Source organism: Notamacropus eugenii, chromosome 1 (genome assembly GCF_028372415.1).
Source record: "Notamacropus eugenii isolate mMacEug1 chromosome 1, mMacEug1.pri_v2, whole genome shotgun sequence".
Classification (NCBI taxonomy): domain Eukaryota; kingdom Metazoa; phylum Chordata; class Mammalia; order Diprotodontia; family Macropodidae; genus Notamacropus; species Notamacropus eugenii.
Window position 1 is genome coordinate 400069471 of NC_092872.1, and position 27175 is coordinate 400096645.

General features: G+C 39.8%; 1 protein-coding gene across 2 annotated transcripts in view; it reads right to left on the reverse strand.

Moving 5' to 3' along the window:
* SLIT3 (slit guidance ligand 3) overlaps nt 1-27175 on the reverse strand; it is a 796526-nt gene that overhangs the window by 192909 nt on the left and 576442 nt on the right. For both annotated transcript variants that reach the window (XM_072630930.1, XM_072630932.1), the window contains one exon: nt 25422-25493. In XM_072630930.1, coding sequence (XP_072487031.1) covers nt 25422-25493 — 72 coding nt within the window. The remainder of the gene's footprint in view (nt 1-25421; nt 25494-27175) is intronic.

A 27175-nucleotide genomic window follows, 5' to 3' on the forward strand; every position in this document is an offset into this window, starting at 1 on the left:
TAATAATGTAATATTATATGTAATAATATTTATATTATTATATTTCTATGTAATCACTTACTAGTCCAAGGCCCATCTCTAGAACATGACTTTGCAAGTCTGCACATAAACCATGATTCACGACAGGGAAGGACATCGAGGCCAAACGTACTGTCACAGACTAAGGAAACCTATCTTGTCCTCCCCCTCTCCTTCTTTCTCCCCTTCATTTCTTTTCCTTTTCCTCTTTCTTCCTCCATTCCTTCCATTCTTTTTCTTCCTCCTCCTCTCCCTTCTCTCTTGGCCTCTCTTTGTCCCTTTCTCCTTCATTCTCCAGTTACTCAGCAACTTTCCTATCTGAAATGGAAAAAGAAAAAAAAAAAAAGAAATCTGCCTGTTCTGATTGTTCCTAGTGGAGACCTGACCATGGACTAGCTACAAGGCACTCTGGTGAGTACAGAAATGTCTTCACCTGCCAGGTAAGGTAAGCCCATGGGTCCATTGTTGGAGCCTGGGTTTGGAGGAGGTTACGATCATCGGAAACAGCACAGAATCCCAACATAGTGAGTGGGGTTGGGAGGGGAGCGAGCTGAGGAAAAGGCTGTGATCAAAATAGTCTACTATCTCTGTCTCTGCCTACTCTCCCCTTCCTAGAAACTGATTGAGCTGAATACAGATCATATGGAGCACTTGGTGTTTTTGGCTTCTGTTAGAAGCTTTGAGGAAGGAGGTGATTTGAACCCTGCAAATAACAAGCCGCTGGCTCCCTTAGGATGTAAATGGCAGTCACACTCAAATAGTCCCGACTTTACTTATTTTCCCATCTCAGCTTCTGGGTCCCTCTTGCTGAATGCCAGGAGCTCATTTGCCTAGTTCGGTAGCTGCTCCCTAATCTTGCTCAGGATAGACATCTTTGATCTGGAGGATCTGGGCCTGGCTGGAGCAGCCTCAGCGCTGGCAGCCTTAACAAGGCTGACATTTCCCTCTGTCTCCTCTGATTAGGCCACCGCTTTATCATTGTGTGCTTTCCTGGCTCTGGGTGTAATCTGTGTGTTGTGTGTCCATAACACCATGTAATTGGCTCTAATGCAACAATATTATCTATGTGCATGCAATGGATAATTGCAAAACTGGGCATCTGTAGCTGATGCCACTCCAGCCTGTCTGCCTGCCATTCTTTCAGGTTGCTCCCAGGTTCAGCTGGGAATCAAGGGCCTTTCACAGACTCCTTAGGTTGGATGGGCCCTCTTGTAGGTTTATCCTATTGGTTTCTGTGTTGAGGGAAGATGACTTTTACCTAAGCCCAAACAGTTAGGGCCTCTCCTACACTCAAAATCTCAAAGCCTCTTTGGGCAGTTCTCAGAACCCAAGGCAGCCAGATTCTCTCCTCCGCCCATATACGTGGCCTAGAGATGCACGATTCTGTACGTTATTGTAAAACATTAGTCTATTTTGTTTATCAGTGATTCTTCCTCTAAGTACATTGGAGGCAACGAACCTTAAACACGCCCAGTTCCAATTCTCAAGAGTGTATATGCTTGAGATAAGTAGGGCTAAATCAACATCAAAACAATTACTTGTTGGAAGCCTACTATGTGCAAAGCGTTGCGTTAGGTGCTTCAGGAGTTTTTTTGTTTTGTTTTTAGCTTTTGGGATAGGGTATTAGAAGTTCAGAAGGAGCCTAGAACAGTGTGGGGGGGATAAAGGGAGGGGAAAGAAGAAAGGAAAATTAACTGGACCCTTTCTTCCTCTCTGAGTTAGTTGGCTCATCCCTCAACCAAAGTAATAATGTCAGGGAAGGTTAATGCCTGAAATAAGGGAAGTCCGTTAGGCATACTAACCCATGCTTAAAACCTGTTTAAAAACAATAGATGCCCAACCCCACTCCTCCAAAAAATAAAACTGCCAAAAATCCCAAATGCAAAGTTTACAATATATAGGGGAGGGCAGAATACTAGGTTTCAATCAGAAGTAGTGTTGTATTATAGGGCACTGGGCTTAGAAGTTAGGAAGGCCTTGGGTTCAAAACCTACCTCAGACAGATTAGCAGTGTAACCACTGGCAAGTCCCAACCTCTCTGAATTTCAGTTTCTAAGATGAGGGAATTAAACTTGACCTCAAAGGTCCTTTCTAGCTCTAAATCTAAAATCCTATGAATATCAATGTCCACTGGAACACCAGAGACCCAAAGATGACTGTTGCCAAAATCGAGTAACACTTCTTGCCCTAGAACTTGGATAATGTGTGGGGATGGCTATCTGATGTCTCAGGATGCAAAAACTTCTGAAAAATGGTCATGGAAAAATAGGTTTTATAGACACCTGCTGCTCCTCATCACAGGAGAAAGGTGACCTCTATAGACTCTTTCCATTTGTGGGCAGAGCTAATGTTTTTGGTATCCTGCCCCCACCACCTCACAGGTAGAGCCCTCATGACCCATAGTCTCTCTTAACTCCAATTCATCATACAGTGGCAATGTGATTTTTCCCATAATATATCTATGTTACACCTCCTCCCCAACTCAATAAACTTAAATAGCTAAAATCTATAATAACCTATAATATATAATAGCTAATATAAAATAATCTATTATAAGATATAATCTCCATAATCAAATATAAAACCCCTATTTGGCCTTGAAAGCCCTTCACAACTGAAAGCTCTTCCTTTCCTGCCTCTTTTCTGTTTTTTATATTTATTTGTCTCCAGTACTATGATCTTGTGACCCCTAGCTCTACTCCTTGCACACAACCCTCCATCTCAAAGTTCTATACTTTTTCAATGGCTGTTGCCTATCCTAGGAAAGCCCTCCTTCCTCATCTCCACTTGCTGACTTCCCTGGCTTCCTCCAAGACAGCTCAAATCCCACCGTCTCCAATTATTACCTCCAATTTAGCCTGTATACATATTGTTAGCATGTAGTTGCTTTCATGTCTCCCTGATGTTTTTCAAGAGCAGGATCTTTCTTTGTATCTCCAGCACTCAGCATAATGCCTGACACATAGTAGGCAGTGAATAAATGCTGACCAACCTTTTGTAAGAAGTCTATCTTTCTGGTTTCTGTTCTTTGTTCCCCCTCTCCCAAGCTTTCTGTCTGAGGCTTTGCTGTTGTTCAGTCGTTTCAGTCACATTTGATTCCTCATGACCCCATTTGGGGTTTTGTTGGCAAAGTTGTTGGAGTGGTTTGACTTCTCCTTCTCCAGCTCATTTTACATATGAGGAAACTGAGGCAAACCGGGTTAAGTGACTTGCCCAGGGTCACACAGCCAGCAAGTGTCTGAGTCCAAATTTGAACTCAGGGAGATAAGTCTTTCTGACTCCAGGCCGGTACTCTTATCTGCTATACCATCTCGCAGCTGCTCTCTCTGAAAGGACCATATACACACACATGAATGCATATACATAGACGTATGTGTATGTGTATATACGTATGCATACATGCTATATATTAGCGATAGATAGATATAGATTTAGAGAGTTTCAGTTTAGAGAGTGTTCCTATTATCCCACTGCTGAAGCTACTACCATCTATGTATAATGCAGGCAGAGAAGAAGGACGAAGTGAGGCTGATGAGCTTTGTGGAATGTGTGTGTATATTTGTATGTAGTACATATTATATACGTAATATGTCAATGTTATATTCACATACATGTACACACATTCACATGCATATGTGTACGCATGTGTACATGTATGTATATATGTGAGTGCATATATGTGTGTATGTGTATATGTGTGTGTGTGTGAATGTGTGTGTATGATCTACTATGTGCCAGGCACTGTACTAAGGACTTTACAATGATTATTTTAATTGATTCCTCACAACAATCCTAGGAGGTAGGTGCTATTATTATCCCCATTTCGCAGATGAGAAAACAGAAATGAACAGAAGTTAAGTGACTTGCTTAGGGTCACACAGTTAGTAAATATCTCAGGCTGAATTTGAACTTAGTTCTCCCTAACTCTAGGCTCCCCCACACACCCTGACTCCATCCCCTGCACCCTTCACATCCTGTCTTCTTCAATAAAATGTATGCTCCTCAAGGGTTTTCTTTGTATCCTCATCCCTGAGCACTGAGCCCAGTGCATAATAAAAGCACAATATATGCTTGTGAAGACTTTTCCGATCCTCTCCTGTGAGTTACGATCAGTAAAGATCCCAGCAGAGGCAGCTGATCTCCAGAAACATGAAGAAACAAGGTCTGTGGGCTCCTGATTGGGGGCCATGAGTCCCAGCACTACCATCCTTCCTTGCCTAGAAATTATCTTCATGCTACTGTGCTGAGTCAGCTTCATTAGAATGCATATAGAATGTATATTCTTTGCTGAGGCTGCTGTATTGATTGCATGCAAGAGGGACCAGTTTGAGTTGAGAAAAAGTATCGCTACTCTTCCTCTAGGCTCAGGACACTAGCCCAGTTCCTTCCTCCTCACTGTCAGCAACTTGCCTGCTTCTGAATAATAATGAACTACAAAAATACTTTGCATTGACAATAGCCTGCCCACCAAAAATAACAACCTTGTTTTTGTTTTCTACATAATGATATGAACACTCTGTCTTCCCTTATAGAAGCAGTAACCTCCTTCCGGGCAAGGACATGTCTTTTTTTATCTTTGCGTCCAATGCTTAAAAAATGTTTGACTGATTGATGGGTAATAGGACTTTATCATTTGTAAAGCATTATAACATATATTATTTCTTTTGATCTTTCCAATAACAGCGAGGAAGGCAGGGTAGGCATTATTCTTTCCATTTCACAGGTGGGAAAACTGAGGCAAGGTGATCAGTTCAATCTCATGTAGTCAGTAAGCAGCAGAGTTTAGCTTATAAGCATTCTTTTCTTCTTTGAATTATGTATGTATGTATGTTTGTGGAGCAGCTTAGGTGGTACAGTGGAGTACCGACCCTCAAGTCAAGAAGACTCTTCTTCCTAAATTCAAATCTGGCCTCAGATACTTGCTAGACGTGAACCTGGGCAAGTCGCTTAACCCTCCTTGCCTCAGTTGCTTCATCTCTAAAATGAGCTGGAGGAGGAAATCACCAACCACTTCAGTATCTTTAAAAAAAACCCCAAAAGTGGTCACAAAGAGTCAGACATAACTAAAAAATTACTAAACCACATATATATGTATATGTATATACATATATATATCTCCCATCCCCACTAGCACTAGAATGTAAGCTCCTTGAAGGCAGGAACAGGTTTCATTTTATTTTGGTAATGGGTGCCTAGCACATCCTAGGTGCTTAATATTCATTTAAGGCATTTGCCTTTTGAGTTCGACTGAACTAGAACCCTGGTTTAGTTACTATTTTTTCCCCCTACATCACTCTTCTTTCTATACAAAGTCCATCCATTATCCTATATCACACTGTGCTTTTGGGAAAACATTTTATCGACTGCAAAGCAATTTATAAATAACTTTTTTTATTGTTTATTTCCTCCCTAAGTTGCCAGCTGCCTGCCGTTGTTGGAGGCCCTTGCAAACTCTAAAAGGAGAAAGGGAAGAACGTATCTTTCAAGAAAATCTAATTGGCACGGACACGGTTCTAGCGTGAACTCTCTTCTGTTTTTCAGCAGGCAGGGGGTGGATCACACTGTTCCTGCGTGAACTGTCTGCTCTGCTCTTCCTGCAGTAGGTGCTTAATAAACCTTCGTCCTATGGTAATGTACCGTCTAGTCCCATGGGCAAGGGCTTTGCTCAGCCCAAACGCAGACGCTCAACAAAACTCGTCAGCATCATAACTAACTCCCTTCCTCTCTGCCTACAGATAAGAATTGTCACAGCAGGGGGCTAACAGGAGTCTTCTATCTTAACCAGGCTCCCCCGATTCTGCCTTTGGTCTGGGTGGTCAAAAGCAGCCAATGGGACTTTTTGAGCTGGAGGAATGTAGAGATGCCTCTCGCTGGCCCTCTTACTTTAGCCTATATCCTGGGTGCTGCAGTTTACTAAATTCTTTGATCTCTCTAAGGACCATTTAAATTAAAGCTCATAACCACCGTGTGGGCATATAATGAAAGCAACTGATGCTGCACTGATGAATCCATTACTTTCAACTGTTAGAAAACATAATGATCTCACAAGGGGCCTTATTCACTGACGTATAGCAGTCGGGTTCTAATTTGACACCTCAAATTAGCAGCCAAAGCAATAACAGCTGGGGTTTTTGTCTCAATATTTGTACCCAACTCGAAAGTGATTTGGCACTGGGTGAGCGTTATTTTTAAACACAGAGCTCTCACCGCCAAGTAACATTTTAAATGTTCTCCAGGTGTCATGTAAAACCTACAGAAATAAATAAAAACAATCAATTGCCAATTTAGGGCCTTTTTTTTTTTTTTATGAGAATGACTCCTTAATGGAAGGTCTTATCTGTGATTCATTATAAATTTTGAAACTAGATTATGATCAGTGAAAAATTGCTTCTATTCAATCTATTGATTTCTTTTTAAAAAATAAAAGGTGCTTCTACAGAAATTTTCAGATGTAAAAATTGAAAAACAGAGAAAAAACAAATTGGATCTCTCTATCTTTTGGTTTCTTTCATTCTTAACACTGTCTTTATTGGTGACTTCTATTGTCTCTGAAGGGCCAAATTCCTTTCCAGAGATGGCTGTGGTGTAATGGACAGAGTGACGGACTTGGAGTAAGGAAGACCGAAGTTCAAATCTAGCCTCGAACACTTGCTAGCTTTGTAACCTTGGACAAACTACTTAAACTCTCTGTTCCTTGTTTTTTTCATCATTTGTAAAATGGGGAAGAAGTTGGACTATAGTGGCCTCTAAGGTCTCTCCCAGCTCCAGATTTATGATTCTGTACTCTCGTTTGTCTTCATAGGAAGTAGAACCCAATGTTAAATTTAGATCGGTATGACTGCCTTGAATCGGAGTGTATTTGCTGAATATGCTATAAGTTAGGGGATCAGTGAGAAGCTAGCTTTCCCCATTCTATTCCATTACTTATAAAAATAGAAGCTTGAGCAGCAGTAAGTCCTACTCAAAGTTGTTAGGACCAAACTGTAAACACTGCAATAAACTGGAGTTCATAGAGGGAAGGATGTCCAGGATGGTGGATACTCATATGAGAATGGGGATGTTTACCCTGGAGAAGAACAGACTTTGTTGGGGGAGCATGAATGGCATCTTCAGATATTTGAAATATACCAGAGAGATTCTGCTTCTTTTACTTGACTCCTGAAGGTAAACTAGGATCAATATGTAGAAATTGCCAGTATTCATATAAGGAAAAAGTTCCCAATGATGAAGAACCATTCAAACACTAAATGGAAAACCTTATGTGACAATGAGTTCCCCAGCACCAGAGGAGGCAGATGAGGAGATTTATTGTCTCAGGAGGGATTAGATTAAGTTTCTGGGACTTCTTCTGGTCTAAAATTCTATGGGATTTAGAACTGCAAGAAACCTTATGGGTGATCCAGTCATCTATAAAAAGAGGGGCTCAGTGAGTTCCCTTCCCAATCTGAGATTCCATGGTTTTATTTTGAATTGTACCTCTCTAAAATTTTGCACTCTGCGAAATAATTGGGTAGTTTAAGGAATTTATCAAATGAATGTTTTTTAAAACTAAATTTAAAAATCCATAAGGAAAATTTTCCAGGTACAATGCAACAGGTAGATCTTTGCAGGGATATCTCTCTGTATGCTGGGATTTTCAAGTTCTGTTTAAATGTTTGTATATAGTAAAATGAAGTTAAATGCCTTAGTTTCCTCTTCCTACTACCTACTCCAATTAAATCTCATCTCAGACACCCTCTATCAAGATGGATTATTTTTTAAAGGATTATTCTTAATGACACTTTCAATAGTTCTTATTAGGGGATAAGGAGTACTTAAGAGAGGCATATAAATAAATGCTAAGTAAAACTCTTCAAAGCAAAGTAATCTGCATGTACTCCCGGATTCTTGCTTTGCATAATAATAATAGTTCTTTTACTAAAGTTCTTCTCTGGTACCTCCCTGTGGAATGGAAATGACTTTGGGTTTTTAAAGGCTATAACGAACAGAACACAGATCCTGGCTGGTCCTTGACCAAGCTGGAAAGGCTTTAAGTATGAGCCCAGTGATAGACTAGATAGATGTCTCATCAGAAGACCAGCTCAGCCACATATGGAGGTTCATTGTTAGAATTGTTAGAAGGCTGGCCATTGGATGATGTATTATTTCAGACTCAGCAACTCAGAAAGAACAAGCCCTTAAAATGCAGAGAGCGATGACCTGTCTCTCTCTGGAATAAATACCTATGCCAATGAAATCACGGATCCTGTGATAAAAATTATTATTGTAATTATTATTAACAAAAGTGCCATCTTATACTTACACTTGCATTGTAAGCTCTTTAATAACATAGCACTTTAATTGTAAAATTCCTTAAAAAGTCTCTATAACCCTAGCCACCTAATAGTTGCTTAATTAATGTTTGCTGAATGGAATCAATACTCTTCATTAATTTTTTTTCTTTTTGTCTAGTCATGTGATTTCCTTGGTAGACTAGTAATCCAGCCCAAGTTCGAGCCTTAGAGGGTTGGCTGTGGCACTGAGAATACTGGCACTCATACAACATGGGCCAGCTGTGGTGACCCATCCTACCCGCACTCTGTGCTCACCTATGTCAAAAGGTTAAGTGACTTGCCTACAGTTATGCATCTATTAAGTTTTAGAAATAAGACTAGAATCCAGGCCTTCTGGACTCCAATGCTGGCTTTCTATTCATTAAGCCCAGGTGTCTTTCATTTCATTTTTATAACTTCTGCATTAGCTAAAGCAGGTAAAGCATTTCCCTCCCACTCCCCCAACCCCAATCCCAATCCTACTACACACAGTTTACATGAGGGAACAGATACCACAAAAGGTTAACTAACTTGTTTCTGATAACAAACTTAAATAACTTGCTTTACATAACAGATCTCTCACAGAACTTTGCTTGAACCCCATCCTATGGGCCCATCATATTCTATTTTGCATCCCACTAATTTGTATGTCACATTGTCCATACTTTAAAGTGACAATGTTTTATGTATCTTTTTTATTCATTTTTTCTTGGTACCCAGTTGGGGTCTTAAATTTGCTTAGTTGAGTGCTGGATGAAAGTTTGTTGAAATAAACCAAGTTTAAATTAAAGGTAATGCTAGATCTAAAACTCAGGGGTCCTCCACACGCCATACCAACCCCATAGCAGTACACTGTCTTTGGAATTCATGTCCTCCTTGTGTTTGGAATTAACTTCCTAGTTTTAAAAAAATGAATGCTCAACTTCTTTGTATAGGGCAGGGCACCAATGATACTTTTTACTTAATAAAAGCTTCATATTTGTTTTTCCTTATGAAAAAGATACTTCAAAAAATTCACATAAATGCACTAAACTAACTCACTACTTTGGGTGAAAGCGATTTTGTTTTTGGATGAGATCTGTGATTTCATCAACGAAAGGAGCTCCCGTTGAGGAAGTGCCAGCCACGAACATCGAACATCAGCCGCTTCTGAAACTTAAGAGTCTTATAGAATTGTCTGCAGGTGCTGAAAAGTTAAGTGACTTAATTAAAGTCATACAGCCTATATGCAGAGGCAGGATGTAAACTCAGGTTCTTCCTGATACTGAGGTGAGATTATTAACCATGCTATACCATCTCTAGCCTTAGGGGCTACTTAAAAAAAAAAATACATCCCTGTGCATCATTGTGAAGGAAGGGATGCCAAGATTCAAAACTTGGTTTTCACACTTACTTGGTATTGAGAAAAAAATTACTCTATTTGGAGTCAAAAGACAAGAGCCTGAGTTCTAGATCTCTAGAACAAGTTAACTGTGCGATTATATAGGCAAGTCATTCCTCTGACCCTTGGACCTCAGTTTCTTCACCTGTAAAATGATGGGGTCAGATGGCCTCCAAGGTCCCTTCTGGTTCTAAATCCTACACTATTCTGTTTATTGTCAGGGGAGAAAAGTTTTCATTTCATTAAAGATGACATGGACTTTTACGAACTGATCATTTTTCATTTTTCAGCTCTGATTAGGTGATGCAGTGGATCAAGTACTGGACTTAGAGTCAAGAGGACCTGAGTTCAAATGTAGCCTCAGATACCTACTGGCTATGTGACCCTGGTTAAGTCATTTATCCTTTGCCTTAGTTTCCTCCACTGTAAAATGGGGGTAATAATAGCACCTACCTCCCCAACCAAATTTGTTGTGAGACAAAATGAGATCACAGGATGTCAAAGTGATTTTCATCCCTTAAAGTTCTATATCAATGCTAGCTACTTCTTCTAACTAGCTAGTTACTATTATCATTATTAGTCCTTTAGAGCTTCCTTCATTATCAACATAGGTATGGACACTGGCTCTGCTAGGATCATCTTGAGAAAGTCAAAGGATACCAGCCTCAGCCTCAGAGGATGTCTCATCTACCCGTTCATTTTACAGATGAGAAAACAGGGCCACAATGAAGTGAAATGATTGGTCCTAGGATACCACAAAGGGAATATCAGAAGTAGAATTTGCACTCAAGACCTCTGTCTCTAAAGTCTTTCCACTGTAGAGTGTTGTCTCATCTCAATTAAGTCAAAACTGAAGAGACCTTTGAGGCCTCACAGTTGCCCTACCAGTAAAATGATGCAGTCCTGATCCTTTTTTGTGTCATGGAATGTTTCAGCAGTCTGACAAAGTCTATGGAGCCCTTCTCAGCATAAAAATCATACGGAAAATTACAAAGGAAAGCAATTATACTGAAAAATGGTTAACAAAATGTTTATAAAAACAAGTTCATGCATCCCAGATTAAGAACCCCGACCTGTATGACTTTTAAGATCTTTTCTAGCTCTGAACTTAGGATCCCCAGAAAGTCCCTTTCTCTGAGGCTGCACCTCCATTTGGTACTCATCACTTTGGTGGTTGTACTCATAGGTACATAGTTTAAATAGATTATGTCACCTATCTAAACTATACTAGTTTAAATCATTACTTATGGCCTGTTTGAACTATCACTAGCTCAAAAAGAAGCAGCTCAAATTCCTTAGCAAAAGGAACATCTATCTACACAGCACTCAATCAGTTTTCTCATCTGTAAAATGTAAGAATTGGACAAGATGATCTCAAAGGTTACTTCTAACTCAAATTCTGTGAACTTTTGTGCATATTTTGGGCCTCCAAGCCAAGAAATTAAAACAGAAATCTTACCATCACAGGATTAGAATTGAAAGGGACCTTAACAGTGATTTTACAAATAAGGAAAATGAGGCCCAAAGAAGTGAACATTACTTGCTCCCACAGGTAGCAAGAAAGCTTGGACTTCAAAATCCAAGTCTTCTGACTAAATCTAGAACTCTTTCCACTAGGCCATTTGTTCTTCATTAACTAAAAGTTTAAAAAAGACTCCCTTAATGTTGCTCTTTGACAATACATGGACTGACTTAGTAGTGTTTCTGTTACACAGAAGGTATGGAGTCTACAAGTACCATGATTTTGGCCACTGGTGGCTATTCAGGAGGTTGGTAGCAATGGTGTGAAATGAAATCTCCTCACCCCAAAATCCTAAGTGGATGAGAATTAACTGTAAATTATTCATTTTGCCACACAGCCACGGAGCAACCACCTGGTGCCTGTGTTTGAACAATAACAGGGCATCTGGCAGAAATGGGAAAAAGTCAGTCCAAAGAATGCCACATTTGGAAGCATTCGAGCAATTGCCGAACTTTCACTCTTCCTCCAAACGTTTGATTTTCTGTTGATCTATCCATTAAGGGCATAGGATGTTTGGCCTGTTTTGCAGTGTGAGAATGACCTCAAGAAACTGGTGGAAATTTTGCTAGCTGCTCTGGTTTTGGAAAATCTTGTAAGATCGTAATGAAATAAAGAATCACAATTTACTCCTCTGACCAAAGCATCCAAAAGCTTGAATGTGAGCTACTTTAAAGGGGAAGCTAGGTGGCACCATCATGCACAGAGCACCAGACCTGGGGTCAGGAAGACTCATCTTCCTGAGTTCCAATCTAGCCTCAGACAGTTACTAGCTGTGTGACCCTGGACAAGTCACTTATGCCTTTCGCCTCCGTTTCCTCATCTATAAAATGAGCTGGAGAAGGAAACGGCAAACTACCCCAGATGGGGTCTTAAGGAGTTGGATAAAACTTGAAATGACCAACAACAACAAAGCTCCTTTAAGGGCAGACGTTTTTTCTGCTTGTATCTGTATTCCCAGGGCTTAGAACAGTGCCTAGTACAGAGTAAGAATTTAATTAATGCGTATTGACTGACTGAACAAAGAAGTTTGGGGTTGTTTTGTTTTGTGGTGGTGGTTTTTGTAATCATAATGCCAGTTTGCTGCCTGGTACCAGGCACATTTTTAAATTAAGAGAAGAAGCACAGTAGATTAAGAAAGAAAAAAGTCACCCAAACTGGGTAGCTGTTTCTCCAAAAAAAAAAAAAAATGCTGTTAGGAGCTTCTGTTGTTTTAATGCACTTCATATGGAGCCGGAGGCGATTTGATCAAGGTTTAATTTTATGAATCAAACAATAAGTAGTTTATATCTATATCTATGCCCATGGCTCAGAGCTGTAAGTAGGACAAGATAACCAGGCTTTGCTCTAAAATTCAGAGACCAATGACAGCACCCATGCTCCTTCAGTAAGTAGAAACAACTGAACTTAGTACCTGGTTAGCAAGAATACTTAATTAAAATGAGCAGTAATCAGACAGCAATATTCCTTCCTTAGGCAGCTAGGTCCCTCCAGGTCATCATCCTGTCCTATTTCCACCCTAGGCATCAGCCTTATCTTTTCTGCCCCCATGGGCACTTGTGTTCTGGTGGTGGAAGTCTTGCTGTGAGGTCTCTCCATCTCAATTTGTTTTTAAACGCTGAACTGAAGGGACCTCTCATGGTATCTGCCCCAGGCACCACCATTACTGCTAGTTCGGTCTCTGCTATGGCATTATGAATCAGAATATCATAATGACTTCTCAAAATTTACTAATTAGTATTAACTTTACCTTGGAGAAACAGAAAGCATCTCCTTGTTAGATTGTAGGCTCTTTAAGGGTAGAGACATTGGCTTATTTAAACGTTATATTTCCCCTGGTGTCTAGCACAAAACTTGATGTTTTTTATCACCTTTTTTTTTTCTCTGTCTCTCTCCCTATCCACATCTCCAAACTGTTTCCACTTTCTTCTTTTAAGTATAACAATGATTCATTTCATTCCTTCATTCATCTGGGAGATAGGGATATTTATCCTGTGGCTTCTAAATTAGTTATTTAAAGAAGATATTAAAAAAGCAAAACTACCCAGCGTACTATTTCTCTCACTGCTTACCAGACAAGGAACAAAATGGGATATTGTAGAATCAAAGAATATTTTTGAGTTGGAAGGGGTCTTAGAAGAGAACATCTAATTTTATACTTCTTCATAACAAGGAAAACTAAGGCTCAGAGAAAGTAAAGTATTTTTCTCAAATTCTCATAGCTTAGGAAACTGCAGCCCACTCCCTATTACTAATAATAATGACAAACACGATGATCATGATAATGACATTTATATAGTACCTACTATCCACCAGGCTATCCACCTTTCTGTCTAGTGTCTGTCAACATTCTCATGAAGCTATATGGAAGAGAACAGCGCCGTAGCTTTTCTCCCAAATGTTCTCTGGGATACCAGGAACTTTCAAAAAAGTAAACGTTCAGTCTATTTCTAAAATTTCTGGGACCTATGGGCTTTTTCGGAGAGTTAGACTAGTCCTTGATGCTAAAAGCAAAGCCCTTTACTGGGGTATAATTCAATTAACAATAAGGGAAAGAGCAGACCTGATTTGGTGCAAGGAGAAGGGGTGGGGCCAGAGAGCAGAAAGGATCCAAAGCAAATGATTCATCTGAGTCTCAATCCCTAGAGAACAAAGGATACAACCTGGGAGTCAGTGGCTCTCCAAGAGGGAAATCACTGAGCCTCTGGTACAGGGAGTGATCTTTGTGCCATACAGCAGGAGTAGAAAGGGGGCTGAAGATATTATGAAAGGCTGCCCTCTGCACTTGGCATATTTAGGTGTAGTCCAGCTCGAGCTGTTCCTTCTAGTGCACCTTCTATCCTGCACACATAAAAACTCTCAGCAAAGTAGACAAGGGCCAGGGCCAGAGGCTTCTGGTTTGTTTTTGTTTTTGTTTTAAATTAATAGAGAAGGGATGGAGTCTTGCTCAGGTACATCTGATTGGTTTCCTGTTTCTGAGGTAACAAGCAGGAAGATGCCAGGGATAGGCTAGATGGCTCCTGACACAGAAGTTTCCAACACAAAAGATCCTAGTGTGGAAAATCTCAGATTTGGAAGGTTCCAGGAAAAGAGTGGAAGTACCAAGCAGGAAGAGGGGCTGCCTAAAGCAGAAGCAGTTTATTCTAGATGCAGGAGCTACTCAGAGAGCCTTGCCCCAAACAAGAGGATTTCCTGACTACCACAGTTACTGGCCAATCTGGAGCTCCCAAAGTGAAAATGGGGCAACAGCAGGCTATTTTCTATGATTCTACAGTGTGATGCGAACATTACTCTCTTGGGTAGAGAGACAGAAAAATGAGATGGGGACTGATGAAAGGGAAAAATAACCACCAGACATGCTCATAACAGGCAACTGAGGAACAGGAAAATGCAGAGAATCCAACCATCTGTCCTGTGATATCTTTGCATGTAGGGGGAGAAGTACCCAACTGTATCTCATCTATTTGATGGAAACTTGGTTTTTTATCTCTCTATCACTTTGGCTGTCACAAGGCTATTCCCCAAACCCAAATTCCCTGCTGTGACTCCTGCTTCCATACTTCCTTTGTGGAAAGGCAAGCACTGGAATCTCTTCCAGGATGCTGAGTTCATTTTTTTTCCTGGTTGTTTTATTGGAGGTTTTTTTTTTTAATCTAGAGTCTGCAAACTCTTAAAAAATCTATAACTATTTCAGTATAATTGGGTTCCTTTGTGATTCTGTATATTTTATTTTATGCATTTAAAAACTTTTTTTTTTCCAAGAAGGGATCCATAGACTTTACCTGACTGCCACAGGACACAAAAATGTTAAGAATTCTGTTTTAGCACATAAAGAGGGTCAGTGTAGTGTAATGGAGAGAGAGTTGGCATTGAAAATAGGAAGACCTGAGTTCCAGTCCCATTTCTAACATATTGCCTGTGTGCATAGAACAAATGGCTTAACTTTTAAGAGCTTCAGACAACTCTCTAAAGACTAAGTTGCAGAAAAGATTCTGACCTGAGGTGGTAGATGGAGTTTCCTTACTTTTTCAAATTCCATATACTAGTGTAATCACATGTCTGGTCCCTATCCCTTTAGTGCATAATGCAAAGCTTCTGCCGAAGCACGTCCAGTCAGAACTTTGGTCAAGAAAATCACACAGCCAAGATCCTTGAGCATAATGAAACCAATTAAACAAGCTCTTTAATTAACTGGAATATTTTTTAGGGAAAAGAGGCCAATTATAGGAAAATAGGGGATTTTGGTTTAAAAAAATGGTCAGATAAAGTCTTGGCACTAGCAAAGAATCCACAGCCCACAGCTCTGACATCTGTTTGTTAGGCCAGTACAATGAGAAATGAGAATTGAAAGTGAGTCACTTCAAGATTTTCGGTCACCAAAGAGAGATTGAGTTATGTACCCTATATACTCTATTTTCTAAGGCAAGAATGTGTTCTAATATAGTTAAGAAAGATTTTAACAACAAAGAAAACAGGATTTCTACCTCACTCTCAGTTAACCAGAAATAAAGAGTTCCCCTAACATTTTGGTTACATGATTTTTTTTTTTTTTAAATCGAGCAACTATCCTTTAAAAATTGGGGGAAATGATTTTGGGTTCCAAGGCTCTTCTCCCTTTCTCTCTGTGGTAAAAGATAGCTCCTGAATGTATATTAAGCCTTTTATTTCAAGTTCATAACGGGGGAAGTCTGGATGAATTAAAACAAAGGGGCTCATGCAACATGAAGAAAAAATGCATTTGTGTTCGAATATTCTGGCAGCAGGATAGGAGTTAAAAATGCACCTTATGCCCTGCAAATTTAATCCTGGTTGCCCAAACTGATCACAGTTTTCAGTGAAAGAGAGAAAGGAATCACATCCTCGTGGCAGTTTTAGACTTTCATTACGCAATGACAGCCTGTATATTCAAAGTTATGTCACAACTAACACCCTGCCTCCAAAAACAATTGAAGTAAATAGAATGTTTCCATTCAATAGAGATACTCTACCTAGATATTCTGCGGTGGGAATGGGGCTGCTCCCTTTCAGATTCAAGACACTGATTCTCAGCACGCTCAAATTTGTTGATTTTAAGAAAATCACCACATAGCTAGAAAAATGCACAGAGAGCTCATCAAGAAGTCGACCCAGGAAAAGTAACTGAGCTTCAATAAAAAAACAAAACTGCAGTGACATATTTAAAAATAATTAGGGGGAAACGACATTCTCAGTTCCTATCAGGGACAATGTTTATTGGAGAACAGGGAGACTATGTCGTAGGGTTGATTAGTGACTTAAGACTTTGAGTTATAAAAGTCCTGAATTCAGAATCCCGTCTCAACACTTACTACGAGTGTAACCTTGAGCATGCCACTTAATCTGGCTCAGTCTCTCCTCCCTCATTTGTAAAATGGAAATAAATCACTTACCCTGAAGGGTAGTTATAAAGTTTAAATAAGATGATATTTTGTAAACCACAATCAGAACATTAAACGCCATTTACTGTTATTATTCCATGCTTCTCATTTTCAATAGAGAGCAGAGAGAAGTGGTCCTACAATAAACTGCCATCTTTGTCTCTTTCATAGTTAATGTTTGATAAAATACTATACAGGGAGCTAAGTTTATCACCTGCAGAATGACTGAAAGTATTGTTATTATTTTCAATATGGAGTGCTAGAAACATCTTTCTGGATAAACTTTTCATTTAGATAAGAATCAAAACCCTCCCAAATGCACGGAAGTCTTAACTAAATCAAGACCAGAGAAAAGACATAACTGTAAAAATAATAATTCTTTTCCACCAAATCATAATCCGCCTTCAGAATTCTACTTTTTCCAGGGATACAATTCAATTCAATTCTGAATAAGATTCAGTTCAACAAGTATTTATTTCCAGACATATCTGGTTTCAAACATTGAATTTTCAATGGCGATTAAAGTCTTAATTTTAAATTTAATGCTTCTAATATCTAATTCCCTATGAACAAGAGATACCGCTGTTTTGGGAGGGCTTTGGCCCAACTACAAAAGAATGATGGACTGAAATTAACCCATATCTTTCTGTGACAGAACCTTTGTTACCAACTTAGCCACACTGTGGTTTATTAGAAATTTTCATGATTTCCCTTTCCATGTGCTTTTTGGAGTCAAAGTAGGTTTGTGTGATTTGGGATACAAATAGCATATCTTAGAAATCCCCAAACCCAAATCATGGAATTTTGACTTTGGGATGGGAACTCAGAAGCTGGATGAGAGGCATCCAAGTCGTGGGTAGAGTGCTAGCAATGGAACCAGGAACACAGGAGTTCAAATACAGGTTCAGACACAACTGTAAAATGAGGATGATAATAATGGCACCTATCTCCCAGGGTTGCTGAGAGGATAAAATAAGGTCATATTTATAAAGAGTTTAGCACAGTGTTTGGTACATAGTAAGCATTTAGTAAATGCTTGTTTTCTTCCTCCCATTTTATCTAATCTACCCCACACTCCACCCTTTGTTTGAAAAATTCCCTTAGAGGGGCAACAATTGTCTCACAGGGCAGTCCACTCATTTTTGCATAGGTCTAGGCTAGAAAGCAATTCTTTACATCAAACCTAAATTTACCTTTGCTTGTATCGTTTGAAGATATTGTGAAAAGCTACCCTCTGGACTAGGCATATTTAGGTGTAGCCCAGCGTCAGTTGTTACTTCTAGCCCACCTTCCATCCTGCACACGTAAGAATTTCTCAAGTAGACAAGGACCAGGGCCACAGGTTTTTGCTTGTTTTTCCTTTTTTTTTTTTTTTAATAGGGAGGGGGATACAATCTTGCTCAGGTTCATTTGATTGGTTTCCTGTTTCTGAGGTAACAAGCAGGGAGATGCTTGGGTTTATGTGACAGTCCTTCAAATAATTATCCTGTACTCCTCCTAAATCTTTTCTTCTTCAGGCAATTGGCATAAGGGTGAGAATGCTAGACCTGGAGTCAGGAAGACTTGAGTTTGAATCACATTTCCTAGACAAGCTGTTAAACAATTCTGTCTCCCTCAATTTCCTCCTCTGTAAAATGTAGTTAATAGCATCACCTACCTGTCATGGTTGTTTGGAGGATCAAATGGGATAATATTTGTAAAATGCTTTGCAAACCTTAAAGCGCTATCTAATTCTTAACGCTATATCTTAATGCTCTAGGTGGGGGGGAACCTGTAGCCTTGATTTGTTCAGTGAAGTTTGGATTCAATCAAAGAGCTGCACTTGAGGACCTGGAGGGCCACATGTGGCCTTAAGGCCACAGGATTCCCCTACCCTGAACTAAGCAGAGGGCAGTAAGACCATCACCTCTGGGTTTCTGGATACTCTGCCTGTCAATACAGCCTAAAATTGTAATGGCTTTCTTGTCTGACACTGTTTCGGATGGTGTTTGATATCTACTTAACTCCCCTATTTGGTTTTGCTGGGTGAGATCGACTATGAAATTTTGAATCATTTCTAGCAATTCAGTAAACACTTGAAGGTTTCTTTTCTCAAAGTGGATCATTTTCCAGTGTAACTGCTAGCTCTGTGACACCTTGTGTTACCATGGAGCATGTGTGGAGTATGTGTGGAGTAAGGCTTCAGAGTACACAGTGGCTAGAGCAGTGGGGTTGGATTCAGAAAGATATTATTTCCATTCCTGATTCCAACACTTAATAGCTTGGTGACCCTTGGCAAGTCACTTCACTGTTTTCTGTCTCAGTTTCTTCATCTGTCTAAATGGGGAGAATAAAAATAGGAGCACTTACCTCACAGTCATTGTGAGAATTCAATGAGACAATGTATCATGGGCTTTGTAAATCTTTAAAATCCCTTAAAATGTTAGTTATTGTTATTATTTTTTTAGACTGGACTTGTGATTTCATTTGTATAGGGAACTCCCCTGAGGAAAATCAGTCTTAATGATGGCCCTGAAGCCAAGTTTTCTGACCAGAATCACGTCTGTATCAGAGGCCCAGCTTCTAGCTATTCCAAATTTGAGGCTCCCTGCTACCTACTACACCTATCATTATATTCCTGATAGGCAGTGTGGCAGAATGGATGGAAGCTCAGCCATGGAATCAAGAAGAACTGGGTTCACATCTGACATACTTAACAACTTTCTAAGACTAAAAGCTATGGATATGCTACTGAAATTGCTGATTTGCATCCGTGTGGGGAGTTACCTTCTTAAGAACTACATAAATTGATGAAGTTACAGACACAGATGTAAAAAGAAAAAGAAATTTTGAATAATGATCAAAATGAGGATGAGGTGAGAGAGATGGCAATAGGAAAGGATATGAGTCCATTGTTATTTTAAAAAAATCAACTGTGGGTCTGATTCATGTCTTATTTTTAACCTCTCTGGATTATACTAAAAGGGAAATTGCCTTCAAAATCAAAGGGGATTCAACGAATAGCTCATTTCTTGAGAAGAGTAGCCCATAAGAGGAAAAACAGGACCCTGCTGGGTTCCTAGGTTAGTGACCCCAGTCAGTTTAAAATTCAGAGTCAGTCAGGACTCAATGTTTCTGTACCCTAGGCATAGTTTAAAGCTCTGTCCTTTTGAAGTGGAAAAATAATACGCCTTACATATGTGATAGCTTCAGACAAAATCAGTGAGACCAAAAAGCGAACCCAAAGAAGTGATACTCATGTGTTGTGGAGACTAGAATTTACTGGCATTAAAATTATGCATACTTACAAACAAGTCATATTAAAAGTGTCCTTGTATACCAACGTATGTTGTGCCTTAGGCAGCTGCCTACCTTGCCTATCCCTAGTTCCAGCTACCTGGAGGAGTCACAGCCTCCAAGTCACCATCCCAACTCTTCATATGCCCTCAGGAACTCCAGAAGAATGTGGTATGTAGAAATTTCTTTGACTAAGGAGCCTGGTGACAAAAAACCTTAAAGTATTTCAAGATGAAACAGTACAGAAAACAGAAACATACTCTTTGTTGACCGTTAACATTTAATTACTTCCCTTACCTTCCCCATCTCCCTCCAAAGTTCACATATTGTATGAATTTTTTCTGGAAAAGTTTGCAAAGGATTTGGACTTCAATTCCACCCTTTCACCCTACCCTTCAACCCATTTTCAGTATGTGTTCTCCTCAAAAGACTAATGTTTGGAAAAGTAACAGGGATATTCACAACATCTAGGTAATATAGACTGAGACTAGAGACATGTTCAACTTGGTGCACGTAAGATATATATAGACCTGTTGTAACCTTTATGTGATTTAGTTGAGAATAGTTATTGGCCAGGATCTGACCAACCAGAGGAAGACGAGATATTTTAACAAATTTTCTACACCATATCCCAATGTCTTAGGCAACTTGCCTTTGTGTTGCTAGATAGTAATTCCCAGGTGAGTAGCATGAATTTTTTTCTCCCTACCTCTTTCCATGCTCCCCAAACCTGTGATATTTTGTTTTCTAAATATTTGGTAAGGATCATAGATTTAGAATTGGAAGGTACCTTATAGGTCATCAAATACAACCCTCTCTTTTATAGATGAGGAAACTGGAGACCAGGCATTAAGATGACCCAGGAAATTCAACACCCTATACGCTGCACCATACCCCTAACTCCTACTCTATTAAGTTATGAAGACACATGGCAGGCAAACTATCTGAAGCTCCTAGTTCCGCCTTGGTGTCCTAAAGCTCTCTTGCCCTGACTGGCTGAGAATCTAGAGAATCAATGGAAATACACTGCCCAAGAAATTGACAAATGACCTCACCTACATCAGGGAACACAAGGAAGGAATGTATGAATGAATAACAATAAAAAAACTGATTAATGGTTTACTATGCACAAAGGGACACACCTACTTGGACTTCCTGGACTTAATGCAAGTATACTCATCTTAATGAAACAAAATAAAACCTCAAAACATTTAAGTCCACTGTAATAGAACAGATGGCTTAGGGGGCTGTGATGATTGGTGTCACAAAAGTATCACCTGCTTCATGTAAGGATCTCTTTACAGAATAATCTATTCTAGTGCATTTTCATGTTTGTTTACTGACTATTAAGTATTTGCTGGTATGTCTAGAAAGGATAGAAGAAATTAATGTTAAACTGTTAGGTTCTACCATAAATTGAAGATCAATCAGAGTTATGGGTGTAAGTGGGAAAACAGGATTCAATTTACAAAACAAACAAAAAACCCTCTGGATTTACATTCAATTTTGCTTGTAGAGATCTTCTGAGTGAAATGTAGTAATGCAATATTTTAGTGATCAGACAGAATGATTCCATACAACTGTGGCAGAAAGGGATGTAACTGAAAGACTCTTATTCGTTGTAATTCACTGAGGGACAGGTACAGGATCCAAAGATAAATACTAGCTTTGCTAAAGAGAAACTGAAGGAGGGAATCTCTTGATAGATCTGATTTTACTGGCAATCGTATACAGTTGTAGTAAGGCCCTCCATGGAAAATACTCCCGTACTTAACCTCTCCTTAGGCAGGATGACTACTTGTCACATATGTAGGCTAAGGTTTTCCTTTTTCAGGTATGGACTAGAGTAGACAGCTGATGAGGCCCTTTCCACTCCCAAATTCTATGATTCCATTGAATCTGTTGACCTAGGGAAGAATCTATGGTGATTACCCTAGTTGGCGTATGATAGTGGAAAAACAATGGACTTGGGAGTAAGAAGACCTTGGTTAAAGTCCTGGCTTTAATACTAGCTGTGTAATCTTGGGGAAGTCACTTGACCATTGGGATCCTCAGTTTCCTCATCTGTAAAATGAGGATAACAATGCTTGCACTAGTGGCCAGAGTTGCAGCTATATACTTCAAGTTCTATAGAAATGTGAGCTATGGTTATTATTAAAAGTAGCACTAGATAAACACTTGTGACAAGCAGGTGATACTCATACATCTTTTAAAATGGCATCAGATGTCTCTGACAATTGCCATCCACCCCTACAAACTGGCTTTAAAAGCTGTCTTTCATTTAGCACTTATCTCTTTCCTAAGACAATGCAATTGGCCACATCAACCCCGCCTTGGTGGCAAAATCTGAAACAGAAGGCTTAAATGATTGTTTTCATGGAAGGTGAACACAGCTCCTCTATTTCCAAGGTAGATGGGATCACTGGGTTATTCCGCTTGATCTATTTCCACAGGTGCTTCCAATCTAACAACTTCCCTCCCACTCAAGTCAGTTAGAAGACAGTGTTCCCTGGGATTACCATAGGTCTCTCTGGCTCCTTGCTTCTTGCTGACAGTTTTAGAATGTACGGGCAAAGTACAGACTCACAGAATTAGAGTTGTGAGGAATTGTAGAGTTTAAGGGAGGCTAATTCCAACCCAAAGTTTGCATTTTATTCGAAGCACCACCAATCTTGCTTCTGCTTTGAAGGCTACCTGTGACAGGAAACTGCTCCTACAATAAGTCTGTTCCGTTTTTGGACAGTTCTAATTGTTAACTTCTCCCTTATACTGAGCCAAAATCTGCCTCTCATGGGTCCTAGCTCTGCTCCCTAGGGTCAAGCAGACTCCCTCTTCATACGAAAGTAACAAACTTTGATTTCCTCATGGTGTTCATTGACACACTGACACACTGGGGATAGTTTTGGAATTCCCTTCCTTCCCCCCACTACGTGTGCTTAAAGCTCACTTATGAGTTAATTTCCAACATTTTCTAGTGTCCACTTTAAAATCAGAGATAGTGTTTATCAAGTAAGATAACGTATGTAAAGTGCTCTGCCAACCCCATAGCTAAATGCTATGTTGCTAAATGCTGCCTGTTGTTATTATCAATTAGATGTTGATGTGGAAATGAAAAAGATTCAGTTTGTGAAGTTTGAGGCAAGAGTAGGTTAGGTGGGAGAGTGGAGGGTAATTCTTCAACAGGAGAGGTCTCATGAAATAGTTAGTGCTAACCAATTTCAGAATCTCTCAGTGCTAAGATGGATTATTTCAGAGCTACACACCTAAGCTAGACATTTAAAACTCATGGAATCACTGATTATGATTAATTTTAAGTGCTTACTATGCAGGGCCAGAAAAGCAAGTCTAAAAGAATGCTACCAATCTGAGCTAGTTTGGAACTGAGATGATAAAATCAGATCCCATTGGCTTTTGGCAACCATATCTTTATCATTGTAGGTCTTTATACTTTAATTTAGGAGAGACTGATATATTTGGGAACTAATACCATATATTATCTCCTTAATCCCTATAGACTTAGAAGAAAGAGGATTTGTTGAATGCAACCCAAGGGGTCAGACGGACCATGCTTGACTAAGGTTGTGGAAAGTAACGAATAAGTTGGGTGAAAAATCACATTTACTTTATGGCAGCTGGTGATTTATTTATTTTTTTCTTTTCAGATTTCTTTATATGGAGTGTTGATTTGTTTTATTTTCTCTCTTTAATAATGAAGCAAGAAGTTAGGATTATCCTTACCCTTTCCTCAAATGTTATACACTAGGGGAGGCCTGAATTATGAAATGGAGGGACACCAAGGTTGTATGGTTTTGCTGCTAAATGCTGCCCACCCTGATAGTTGAGTTTGGTTAAGAAGAATGGATTTCTTGCTTTTCTTAGCACTGGATGGGACTGTCCAGGGATGCAAGGTGTCACACCCTAGCCTCACTCATCACTACCGCAATTTAAGATTTGCAGAGCACTACCCATACACTAGCCCTTTGAGCCAGGTAGCAAAAGCAAACAGAGGTTGTGACTTGCCTACAGTCACATAACTAGAAAGTATTGGAACTTGGACTCAAAACCAGATCATCTATCACTGAATCCAATGCTCTTTTCATTCTGCTACTTTGCCTCTCTCATCAAATTTCAAAAGTCTCACAGCATCTGTATTTCCCTTTTATTTCCCATCATCCTTCCCTGATTCATCTCCTTCACTAATAATGTGGCTAGGCCTTTTTCAACTCATCTCTGTCTGCAGGGCAGGGTTCAGGTTGGGTGTGTGAGTAGAGTGGGGATTTTCTCTTTCTCTTTCTTCCCTCAAGTACAAAGGTGACTTCTTCATGCATTCATTCATTCCTTCATTTGAGAGTCAGAGATATATATTCTTCAGTTTCTGAATCATTCATTTTAAGGAAAGGATAAAATAAACCTCTAATACACCACTCTCTCTCGAGTAAAATGACACCATCAGAATAATTTAGAATTGCAGGATACTAGAAGTAGAAAGGAATTTAGGGACTTTCTACCCCAACCTTCTCATTTTATAGATGGGGAAACTGAGGTTCAGTGAGTGTGAGATGAAGTGTCTTGCCCAAGGTCATATAGTTGGCTAATGACAAGTAAAGAGTTCTTTACCTATGCAGTACCCTTTTCTATATTTCCAAAAAGAAATATAACTTCCTGTGATCACCATCAAAATCTCACATTTACCCAAAGACACCAGTAGTGGAAAGAACTTCGAGGCTGTGGGGCACAGAGGACTTTCCCCACTGGTTTGTAGTCAGGATGCCTTTTCCATGCCAGTTGGAAACTTTATGTGACTAGCTCTAGAGCACTTTGATCAGCAATGTTTTTCCCCCCCAGGCAGGCTGGGGGGGGGATTGTGGGTGATGATTCCAGTGGGGACCTCCTACAGCCTTTGTTTTCCACAGTCCTTTAGGGTCAATGCATAAAGTTAGTATTTAAATTAGAGAGATCTCAGCAACAATAACTGGACTTTTTGCTGGTTTGGTTTTTTGTCTCTATGCCCTGCCACAAGATCTCTTTGGAGATTAGCACCTGCCCTCTGCTCAGAGGTCCCTTTCTGATTTGGGGTCATTTGGGGTCATTCTAACTGGTCCTCCTTTTCAACCTGCCCCCACACCGAACCTGTTACCCATCCTTTCTGCTCACATATACGCTGAAAGGCTCTCGCTGTATACTGTATAAGGTTCTTGCCCAGCCACGGTCCATCTGTTTCACCCAGCAACAAATATGGCATTTTCGGAGCTCCCTGGGAGCAGCGGCTCTATTGTGACTTAATTAGGAGGAACCCCAGTTTGTGGGAGGTGAGAAATCACACTTTGCTGCCTGCAACTCTTTGACCAAGACGACCCAGAGGGCTCTACCCCTTTTCAATTTTAATAGCATTGCAGCAAGGGACACAGAAACGTGTACACACACACATAGACACACACACACACACAAACAAACACATTCACACACACAGACACGCACTCACACACACATAGGAAGAGCAAATCACAAAATCAACTCACAGAATCTCCAAATCACGCAGGGCTCTGAAGGCTCCATCTTCGATGCAGCTGATCTGGTTGCTGTCCAGTTGCCTGCAGAAAATGAAGGGGAGAGCATGAAAGCTGAGTAGGGAAGAACTGGGGGGCTGCCTTGAAGCGCAAGGGGCCCGGCGTCCCCTGGCCACTGGTGCGTCCCTCTACCCCTTTGCAGTCTGTGCTCGGCACCAGAGAGGAGGTTTGCTCACTGGCTGCCACGCTGCTCTGTCTCTCCACACTGACTGTCTGAAAGAACTGCACAGACGAGCACACCAAAGGCTGTCAGGTCTCAGTAAATATTAATTGCGCATTTTTTTTTTTTTAAGGCAGAAGGGAGTAATTTCATTACATTAGGGCATCCAATCCATTACGAGCTCTTACTGTCATGTCACTGAAACAATTTCATTAAGCTAAAGGCCTGTAAATCATTGGAGGTCACTGCTCTGCCCTCTGCGACCTCCCAGAATGCCTCTTTTCTCTCGCTCTCTCCCTCTCTCTCTTTTCCCTTTTACTGGAAGTTGCAGTCCTCTGTCCTGACACAGTGCTAAATCTCAGGGCTTTATCTGCCCAAGAGCTGCAAGGGTGCATGGGGAATATACCAATTCCAAATTAGACTCGACTAATCTAATTTTATAGTCTTTTTATTATTCTAAGCACCAAATGTCTGTGGTGGTTCGATGCCTCCCTGCATTGTTACTGGTCCCATCTGGTAGGTCATTCTATTGAAACATTTCTGACTAAATACAGATTCCCACAAACTGCACCAACCATCATCAGCATTAAAGAAATCCATTGATAGAAGCGCTGAGTGGGGGGGGGGGGGGGGAAGAAGAGGAAGCATTACTGCCTTAAAGAAAGATGGACCACTTCAATTTTAAATTGGGAAGGATTAAATGCACCTATTTGGTACCTCCTTTCTTCCCCCTTCTACCCTCCATCAGGGCTATCCAGTGAGTGTTTTACTTATGTTTTAGGAATAGATGTTTTCATTAGTTTCACATTTTCAGCGCAAACTGAAGACCAGAATTTTAGTTGGAATCAGATATTTGGGGAACCTTTTTGGCAAATAATAGAATCAAAAACAAAATACATGGTAGAGCCTTCCTAATGTGTATCTGCGTATTTATATAGACATATATAGTATGCATGCCTGGGAATTAAAAAAAAAAATATATATATATATAACCAATATGATCTCAGAAGGAAAAAATATGCTAAATTTGCAATCGACAGATTTTCTCTTTAACTTTACACTGGTGAATTCTATAACCATCTTCCCAGTAACTGACTATAAGAGGCACAACAGTACTAGAAAACCTAAAGATAAACTTTTTTTTTTAAATATCAGGAAAAACATCTCTCCACTCAAAGAGTCAATATCCCACGAATTATGATTTGTATGGTGTATTATACTTTAGAGAGACAATGTGATCATCCTTAAAGAAAAGGGTAAAGATATATGAGATGATCTTCATGAAATTTGCCCAAATTTCTTAAAAGAATGACATTGTGGCAGTGAAAATGTTGTTGGACAATAGGTAAAGTAAGTGTATGTGTGTGCACATGCATAAAACACACTCAATTACATACCCAATAGAGACATGGTAGGAAGAGATTCTGCCGTGGTGTTGAGGGAAATTGCATCATTTTAGTAAAAACTCATAAACAAGATTTAGGCATCTTAATTTTTTTTTTTTTTTTACAAAACAGGAAGTTAGCATCTCAGTAGGCAAAAGTAC